This window comes from Colossoma macropomum, unplaced genomic scaffold (genome assembly GCF_904425465.1).
Source record: "Colossoma macropomum unplaced genomic scaffold, Colossoma_macropomum, whole genome shotgun sequence".
NCBI lineage: Eukaryota > Metazoa > Chordata > Actinopteri > Characiformes > Serrasalmidae > Colossoma > Colossoma macropomum.
The window spans coordinates 25,915,021-25,925,233 of record NW_023494791.1 but is presented as its reverse complement, the minus strand read 5'-3'; the positions used below and the strand labels follow the sequence as shown (position 1 = coordinate 25,925,233).

General features: G+C 39.3%; 1 protein-coding gene across 5 annotated transcripts in view; it reads left to right on the top strand.

Annotated features, from left to right (window-relative positions):
* Positions 1–4,217: 4,217 nt before the first annotated feature.
* Positions 4,218–10,213, top strand: part of map4k5 (mitogen-activated protein kinase kinase kinase kinase 5) — a 42,004-nt gene continuing 36,008 nt past the window's right edge. For 4 of the 5 annotated variants that reach the window (XM_036574610.1, XM_036574609.1, XM_036574608.1 and 1 more), the window contains exons 1-2: positions 4,218–4,606; positions 5,822–6,036. In XM_036574610.1, coding sequence (XP_036430503.1) covers positions 5,929–6,036 — 108 coding nt within the window. In that variant the 5' untranslated portion in view covers positions 4,218–4,606; positions 5,822–5,928. The remainder of the gene's footprint in view (positions 4,607–5,821; positions 6,037–10,213) is intronic. The other variant, XM_036574611.1, reaches the window with a different exon arrangement.

The following is a 10,213-nucleotide window of genomic DNA, read 5'->3' as shown; positions in this document are numbered from 1 at the left end:
TTATGATCTGTGATGTTGCTTGGTGTTTGAGTGTGTTTGCTAAAGATGGACTCATCTTTAGCAAACACACTCAAATCTAGTGCTTCTTAATTAATCTGACCAACAGTTTGGACAAAGACACACTATTAACAGGGTAAAAATCATTGTTCTCAGTGACTCCATTAGCCAAACGGCTAACCACCAGGAGTCACTTAACAATCCTGCCAACACCAGCTCTACTTACCATATAGGAGCACTTTGTAGTTCTACAATTACAGACTGTAGTCCATCTGTTTCTCTGCATACTTTGTTGGCACCCTTTTACCCTGTTCTTCAGTGGTCAGGACCCCCATGGACCCCCATAGTGCAGGTACTATTTGGGTGGTGGATCATTCTCAGCACTGCAGTAACACTGATGTAGTGGTGGTGTGTTGGTGTGTGTTACGCTGGTACAAGTGGATCAGGCACAGCAGTGCTGCTGGAGGTTTTAAACACCTCAGTGTCGTTGCTGGACTGAGAATAGTCCAGGTGTGTCTAATAGACTGGACAGTAAGTGGACACAGTGTTTAAAAACTCCAGCAGCACTGGAGCAACACACATTAACACACCACCACTGCCACCACCACGTCAGTGACACTGCAGTGCTGAGAGTGATCCTCATAGATACAAGAAGGTGTTCCTAATAAAGTGCTCGGTGAGTGTATACAGTACAGTTTAAAAAGATCTCTAAACATGGTGACATGTTGACATTGATATTGATGCAATGTTTCTCTTTTAGTTAGATTAATTCTAACATTAGACATTCTAAAGATTTAGTGAAAATGTATATTTTAAATGAATAATTTACCTTTAGTCTATAGTTTAACAGGGTTGAACTTTGAAAGTGACCTAGTCAGTCAATATCACAATATCATTGGAAATCAAGAAAATGTACTCTTCTTCCTGTAAATGTGCTTGGGTAAGAGGGTTGAGTAAATTAACAAAAACGTACATTGCAAAAAAGGATAATCTGCAAATATTTCAATGCTTATATTTCAATATAACGTGTAGTGGGCTGGGACAACAGGTACAAATGTTGTTTTCTAAGTGCTGTAGATATGTTTGTTATTGTAAGTTATTTATCTGAAACATGCACATAGGTTGCTGTGAAGGACACTTTACTTAAGTTTAAAATGTCTTATAACTTTGTAAATGTAATATCAGTGGGACACCAGTTGTGGAATCACCCAGCTAGCTAATACAAATGTTACGCAGCGTTAGATTTCAAAAGAAAAGAATCAACATTTAGCTGGATAACTTGTGGCATAAGTGAGTACTGTTCAAAAAGGAGTGTCCCTTAGCTGGTATTAGGTACAGTGCTGACCTTTTTGGTTTGAGTTCCTGGCTTTGCGAAATCACCCTTAGGAGATACAGGTTAACACATTTTAAGCAACACCACAGCATAATTCAACACTCAAACGCTCACAGAAGCAGGTGGATTCTGATGTTTGTACTGCAGTGATTTGTTAATGGAATTGAGCATAAAACTTCGGGTAAAGTGTGTATTGTTACACATTAGAGTTTTTCTGTGATCTGAGAGTGCAAATTTACTTCTTTTGTACTCAGTGCTGCAGCCTGCTTCTGGTTGGGTCACTAGCAGTGATAGCCAGAAGTGTATACACTAGCTGTAGTTATGTCACAAGCAGACTGCATAAATGCATAGGTTTTAAGCCAAAACTTTACTGCAAAAAACAATGCGCCTGACATCAAGCAGCAAATATTTAATCATTCCATGTAATAACTTTCTGTGAGGGAACCTACAGAGGCATTAAACTCTTCAGACATCTCGTTCCTATCACCACCACTGTGAACAATTCTGACTCTGCACGTTGCTGTAGAACGAAACATTTCACATCAAATCTCTCTGGATGACATTTAATAATGTGGAATTTCTAGAAAATTGGTGGAGTTCCCCTTTAAAGAACAGACCTACTTCAGCTGGCATTGAACTTCAAACATTGTTTTTTAAACTATTATGAAACATTATTATTTTTTATTTTGTTATATTACAGTGCTGTGAAAAAGTATTTGCCCCTCACAGACTTCCTCTGTTTTTGTTCATTTGTCACATTTAAATGTTTCAGTGTAAACACAAAATGCAGCTTTTAAATTTATTGAAAATCTATATCACCCTTGTGAAAAAGTAAAGGTAATAACTGGTTGTGCCACCCTTGGCAGTAACAACTGAAATCAAACGTTTGCAACAACTTGCGATGAGTCTCTTACATCGCTGTGGAGGAATTTTGACAATCTCTTCTTAGCAGAATTGTTTCATTTCATCTACACTGAAGGGCTTCCGAGTATGAAGTGCCCGTTTAAAATCATTCCACAGCATCACAATCGGATTCAAGTCAGTACCTTGACTTGGCCACTCCAAAACCTTAATGTTATTTCTTTTGAGCCATTCAGAGGTGGACGTGCTTGTGTGCTTTGTCTTTGTCTTGCTGCATAACCCAACTGCACTTGAGCTTTAGGTCATGAACAGGCGGGCGGACATTCTCCTTCAGGATTTTCTGATAGAGAGCAGAATTCATGGTTCTGTCAGTTATGAGAAGTGGTCCAGGTCCTGCAGAGGCAAAGCAGCCCCAACCCATCACACTACCACCACCATGTTTGACTGTTGGTATGATGTTATTATGGTGGAAAGCAGTGTTAGCTTTACACCCAATGTAATGGGACCCATGTCTTCCAAAACGTTCCACATTTGACTTATGAGTCCACAGAATATTACTCCAAAAGTCTACGGGGTCATCTAGATGTTCTTCTACAAATGCAAGACGAGGGTTTGTGTTCTTTTTGGTCAGCAGTAGTTTGTGCCTTGCAACTTTACTATGGATGCCATTTTTGCTCAGTGTTTGTCTTACTGTGGAATCACGTATATTGACCTCAAATGAGGCCTGCAGTCCTTTAGATGTTCGTTTGGGTTCTTTTGTGACCTCCTGGATGAGTTGTTAATGCACTCTTGGCGAAATTTTGTTAGGCCAGCCACGCGTGGGACGGTTCACTACTGTTCCAAGTTTTCTCCATTTGTGAATAATGGCTCTCGCTGTGGTTTGCTGAAGTCCCAGAGCCTTAGCAATGGTTTTGTAACTCTTTCCAGACTGGATTTCATTGCCTTTGGTTCACATCAGTATTTGACTCTCTTTAGAATGCAGCATCATGTGCTGCTTTTTTAGGCCTTCTAGTCTGCTTCACATTGCCAGACAGGTTCCATTTAAGACATGCTTAGATATAACAGGTCTGGCAGTAATCATGTCTGGGTGTGGCTAGTAAAACTGAACTCGATAATCAATTGAATTTGGTTAACTGGTTGAATTAGTAGCTAATGGCGCAAGTACTTTTTCACATAGGGGCAAGTAGGGCTGAGCAGCATTTTTCATTCAATAAATGAAATCATCATTTAAAAACAGCATTTTGTGTTTACTTGGGTTATTGTTGTTTAATATTAAAAATAGTTTAATGATCTGAAACATTCAAGTGTGACAAATATGCAAAAATTTGAAGAAATTGGGAAGGGGCAAATACTTTTTCATAACACTGTATGTTTCATACTGCTGTTTGACCAATTGTCTCAAGAAAACAAATAAAGTAAGGTTGCAGAACAGGCCTACTTAAGCTAATGTGTTTTTTTGTTTGTTTGTTTGTTTGTTTTGCTTATTTGTTTTTGTTGTTGATTATATTTATTTGATGATGAAAATAAATATAACTCTGCAAGGCAGCCATGACACACATTAAAACTAATTTGGTTTTAATCAATTAAATCAGTTAATAACATTTATAGAGCTGCTCCTTACATAATAAATTGGAGTGTCTCTAAAAAGCAAAAAATAGTTTAGTAAGTACTTCAGTACTGTGTTTTTTAACAATTGCATAATTAAACTGGGGTTTAATATGAGTAAATATCCATTACCAAGTTCAGCTTTCTAAAGAAAGTAGCCTCTAGATATGTATGAGGGTGAAGTATTAAAACAGCTCTTACGTGTTTGTTTGTTTTAAACACCTTAAAGGTCATCTTTATTTTCAACAGATTTTCTCTATATTCTGACGGTTTCACCATTCTGTTCATTCTGTTCATTCTGTTCGTCCTGTTTATTCACTCCATGCCTTACAGGGGGAAACTGTTGCTGGAGCAGTGATTTAAATCAACCACCAGATGGAGCTCGATGCACAACTGTTGCTTGTCAACGACTATAAAGCCGAGAAGACTGTATTTACTGCTTTTGTCTTACAGTTGCATGAACGTGTATATAACTCGTGTAGCTAGTTAACTAGTTGGTTCAGGTAAAGTGTCGATCTCGCTGGTCCCGTGTCAGCAGAGGGACATGACACAGGGCGCTTGTCAGGCTTGTCAGTGTGGCAGATAGGCGGGGAAAGAGAGAGAGCTCCGACTGAACGATTAGCGACGCAGCGAGTTTGCCTGGTCCGCACAGCGGTTCAGGTGGAAAAGTGAGAAGTTTTGAGCCGATTGAAAAGTATCGAAAGCGACCCATTGGGATGTTTATTTCGACGCAAAATGAACGTCAAGACTTGAAGAACAGTGTGTCTCATCTTTTCCGTGTTGCGGACATGGGATATTCACGCGGAAACTGTATGTTTTTTGAAGAAAAATAGCTTTAGTTGTCGAATGTGGTTAGCAGACGTTAGCCTGCTAGGGTAACGTAGTTTTACCACAGTGCCGTTAGCTGCTTTAGCTTGCTAGATCTCTTGAGTGCTAGGTGAGCCTGATTTTCTACAAAGTGAGCTCATTAGCAGCTAAAGATGTAGAGAGCTACCAAATGCCAGTTGATAGCGTAATCAGACAGCGGATATAACTAACCTTAGCTATCTGTCAGGCTTTACTCCTGTGCTAGGTTTAACTAGGCTAGGACAGTGTAATGGTATTTGTCACTTAGTTGCTATTAACCTAACTGTTGGTCAAGATTCATCACAAGTTTGTAGCTGTACAGAAAGTTGTACACTAAAAATAGGGTCTGTCGTCAAGTCATGACAAGGTGCTCTCAGATTAACTTGGAGCTTTAACTCGCTAGCTAGCTGGCTAACAACGGCCGGATAGCTAGACGTAGCTGGATGGTCAACCATCTGGACGGCGTTTTAGGTCATGCTGTGAGCCCGTGTTGAATTCTCTGAGGTTTTGAATAGCGTTCTTAGAAAACTAGCTTAGCTAAGTGACTTTGTTTGCTGATAGTGTTTGCTGATAAATAGCCACGTTGTGTCACTGCTGTGTAAAACCTGGCTAGATAACTAGCTTAGTTAACTATAAGTTGGCCTTAAACTTCGAGTCACATTAAGTTAGGGGAAAATGAGTTATGTACCTAGATTGGTGGTATTATAATAGATTATTGGTATTAGTTATTATTAGGTTCCTGGTAGTCGCCTGCTTGGCCTGGAAACTTTTTTGTCACGAAGTCTGCACCAAGTAACCAAGGCAAAGTTCAGGAATGTGTTTTTGGAAAGCATCCGTCAGTAGCCAGAACGCCTCATAATGTGCGAGCTAGAAAACTAGGATATTTATTTATCACATTTTATTGACCAAAAACGGCGATTCTGTTGGGCTAGAGATCCAGAATCGTTCACCTAATATTATTAATACCAAGGCAGTGAAGTAAATTGCGTAGCCGTAAAATCCAGCCATGCTTTCTTAGTGGGCTAGGTGAACAGTAACGTTAGCTAACTAACCTAGATAACTTGTGAGGAAATATGTAGACTTCGCGTTATTGTGCAAGTAAACTTTGTAAAATGCAAACAAAGCGAATGATGAGACTTGTTTATTCATAGCCTCTTGCCTGTTATTTTTTCGATCCAGGAAAATGACCCAAGGAAAGCAAGATATTTGATGCAGTAGTTGGAAAACCGAGAATCCACCCACATATCATCGCTGCCCCCGACGTGATTCGCACCATTAGTTGGAGAATGGATCCCTTCTCCAGGCCCAGCGGCGAGATTCAGCGCAGGAACCCCCAGCACGACTTCGAGCTCATTCAGAGAGTCGGGAGTGGGACATACGGCGACGTGTATAAGGTACTTGTGTGTTTGGAAAAAAATTATGTAGTCAACTATGAAGTGTGGAAAGTTTAAAGGTGACTCCTCTCAGACCTTTTAAGACCTTTTCAAAGGAATGGTTCACCGGAAAATCAAATTTACACAACTGTCCCCTTAGCCCAAACATATTCGATGTGCAAAGTTTGCTTCTTTAGTTTCACAGCGAAGTTGTGAGGTTAATATACCAGATGAACATTTTATAAATATACCAGATGAACATTTTATAAATATACCAGATGAACATTTTATAAATGTTTATTACTTTAATTGAATAAGCCTCAGAGCTCCAGTGCAAAACTAAAGAAGCAGATTTCAGACACCAAACATGTCTTGGCTAGTTAACTATATTTGAGATAAGGGGGAGGGTTGTGTAAATGAGAATTTTTTTTTTTTTTGTGAACCATTCCTTTAAGACACTTTTTCCCCCACTACTGATCTTATAGCTGTAATAAGTTGGACCATTATTACCCAACACTAGTCTTGTCTCAATGTCAAACTAGTGTCGTGCTACCAGTACTTAAAAAGGCATAGTGTACTACGCAAGTTTGTATGCTAGTATGTAAATCTGCATATGTGTATAAAGTGTGTGTGTTGCGTTGTGTGGCACCAGTGATACTTTAGTGTGTTTTCCACAGTCCTTAGGACTGTATGAGTATCTGTCAGTTGTCATCAGAAAGACAGCAGAGTATGGGAGGTGTTCTCCCATATGAGCTTACCTTTCCCAGTCGTAAACTTTAATGTTTAAATCACTAATGCCATTTTTAACCTTTACATCTTCTCTTTGTCTTCCTGATTGGGTAAGCTCTCTTGATTTATCTCATGTGTTCATATTGTGTCAGAGGGAATGTAACACGCTAGTGATGGGAGAGTGTAGCCTTTAAGAACAAGCTCCATTTTAGAGGGTGATGATGAGCCAGGGTCAATGCTCTCTCCTGGATTAGCATGCCAGGCAGTGAGTAGCCTACTTCTAAGCATGTTTGTGTTACTGTTGAGAGGGTCCGTGGCTCTTGATTTTGGTGGCGAATGAAAATAAAGCAGTGAATGTGTTTAGAAAGTTTATAGTAGCTTTTAAAATGCTGACTTATATATTTTTTTTTTAAGTAATATGTGTGTTTTTTTTAAAAAATGAACTGAAGCCATTTACTCTGTTATAGGATTAATTTATTTACGTAAGATTGTGTATCACACTTTAAAACGTTCAGACTCCAGACCCTCATTGCTTTTCAAAATTAGCCTAAGGTGTTCCTCATTCCTACTTCTTCCACCTCAGAAACCTTAAGCAAGAAAACTACACATACTAGTTTTTCCTGTGTATGCAGTATTTTATTTTTCCATTTGTACATTCTAGGCACGTAGAGTGCACTACGTCAGCTGTTTGTCTTAAAATTTATTCTAACAATAGACGGTACATGATATAAAGTCTAGTAGACAGTACATGGTAAACGCAGCCAGTAATAGTAAGAATAAATCATATTTTGCATGGAAAACAGGAGTTTTTGAAAGTCCAGACATTGAGGTTTAAGATGGAGTAAATGCTGTGTACAAGAACTGAACAGTTAGGGTTATTGTGCTGAACACTAAATGCTACTTTGGATTTATGATGTCTTTATGGTAACCACTGCATTAATAGGCCACGGTGCTTAGGTTTATATAAATAGGACCTCAAACAATTTGAATATGAAGTTGTTGATAAAAGCAGGTAATGACTGGTGTACAAAGACTTCAGCTGCAATGTTGGTTGGTATCCCAGCCAAATATCAGAAATAATCAAGATATCAGTATCAGAATCAATGTTGAACCTACACACTGTTTAATTTGTAAAATGTTCAGCTGCTGGGATTAAATTGCCCAGCGCTCTGATTAAGTTAATCACCACAAAAATCTGCAGTACTTCTTCATTCTTGTTTTTCACTTAAAATAAAGTTGTTTTGGGTGTTTTGTACAGTGACCTTGTCTGTGTGTAATGTGCCTTAAAAAGAATATTCTTTTCTAGCTTGTTCCATAGGATAAAGTAGCTTTCCTCTATTTTGAAAGCAGCAGTGAAGCATCCTCCGTTCGCCCGTTCTGAGAAGTTCAGGATGACTTCTGTTGTGTGTTGTTGTGGTTCTTCTGACACAACTCAATTTGCTGGTCAAGCTAATATTGTGAAACATTGGTTACGTGTGGCTGGGAGAGAGTGATGACATTGCAATATAACAATGAGTGTGTCATAAAAAGCTTTCTGATGTTGAGATCTGAAGAGTTTCACAGTGTACACAAGGCTTAATTTATGGGGTTATGGTGACACTGGTGACTGTGTTAGTTTTTTAAGGTTCAAAGTCCTGATGTACTCCTGACTGTTAATCTAACACAGGCATTTAGATTTAGCAGACTTTCCTGATATTCCTGAAAACCTGGTGAAAGTAACAGAGTTTCCATTCATCTGGCAGGGAACTTCCTCAGGCCAAGAGGGACTCAGTGTGCATGTGTGCGTTTCTGCACTCACACATAGTATATGCTTTGCTACTGTTATTGTTTGGTGGACATCCTTCCTCTCTGTGAGCTTAGCCACTTCTCCATTAAGAACTGTAGCACGGTGTGCAGCCTCTGTGAAATGCACTGGTAGCTGTCTGCTGAGATCAGTAGCTGGTACAGCTACTGTGTGATTTTTACAGTTCTGCACCAGCAGACTGATAGCTTGACCTCTGTGAAGCATACTCGGTCTGATAAGATAACATAGCTGAGTCTCTGCTACCTAGTACATGCACATCAGCCGCTATGTATCAAGTTGTTGTAGTCCAGGGTTTATGATGTCTGAGGCCCAGTTAAACCCCTCTTTCAGGCCTGTAAGTAGAGAATTTTTTCTCAACATACTGGTGCTTGTAAACAATGAGTTGCCACCTCCTGGCGTAGTCCGTCTTGGTTACACTACTGTTCCACTTCCCGCAAACCAGCAGTAATTGGAGAGTTGATGCTAAACTGGTGCTTCAGCCTCAACAATGTCCTCTAAATCTGCCACACTGTCGCCTCACAATGGCCATTTTGCTTTTATTGGCCGGCATTGTGTACATCAGTGTTGTTTTTACTCCTTCTGACCTGTTGTACTACTGTAGGTGGGGCAAAGAGCATTGTTTAAGACACAGATGTTCTTTGGTTGGAAGATGTGCTTAGAATACATTAGGCTTCTGATATCGTCTTGGCTTTACACTGATTTACTTTATGCTAGATTAGCATGAAATTGATAAGTAGAATTGATTTTGTTTCTTTCCATTTTTTGTATGCATGAGTGTTCTGCACTCCAACTCATTATCCTAATCTCCAGGTTTTGCTTCATTAACACTGCATAAGTGAGTGACATGGTGGAATATTGCTGCCCAAGGAAAACACTATGAGAAAGTAGTATTTTTTTTTTCTTGCTCGATTATAGTTTAATGTCTTCTTGTTTGGGCTGGGCGATATGACCAAAAATGTTATCAAGTTAAAAATGTTCGTATCAGTCGATATAAACGATAAATGTCAAATCATTATTTCTATGAGATTTAAAGGCTGATTTTTGCTTTGTTGTTAAATAAACTAGATGGTTAATCGTGGTTTTAAACTATTCTTTATGTTCTGAACATGACAAACACTTGCCAAACAGTGGAACAGTGTTTTTGTCTTGTTTGTTCACTGTAGTTCAGTACAATAACGCCCATTTGGCCATACTGTGCAAGTGACCATACACTGCTTCAAGTTAGCCAGCTGCTAAAAACAGCTAGCCTGGGAAGATAGCGTTCTCCCACTCTCCCATGTCACACATACAGCATCTTCAGTTTACTTTAGTTTAAATCAGTGCTGTAACTAACATGAACCCACTTCTTTCTTTCACTTTTGTAGCTTGCAAATAACTGTTTGGGTGCTGTAACTCACAGACCACTTCGGCTGTAGTTGTGTGTGCAGATGTGATTTAAGGCTGCCAAAGCCTGTTAGGATAGAAGTGAGTTCGCTCTGTGCCAGTACAGTTACATGCCACTTATCACTCACAGGTGAACAATTGGCAATCGTTCCAATCAAACAGGGAAGGTATAACCCCACGTTTACGTCTAAGTATATTTGGTGACCCATTTTAGTCCCCATCCTGGAAGTGTGCCCTCTCATGGTGACAATAGTGTTGCTTTTCTTACAGTAGAAGATGCCA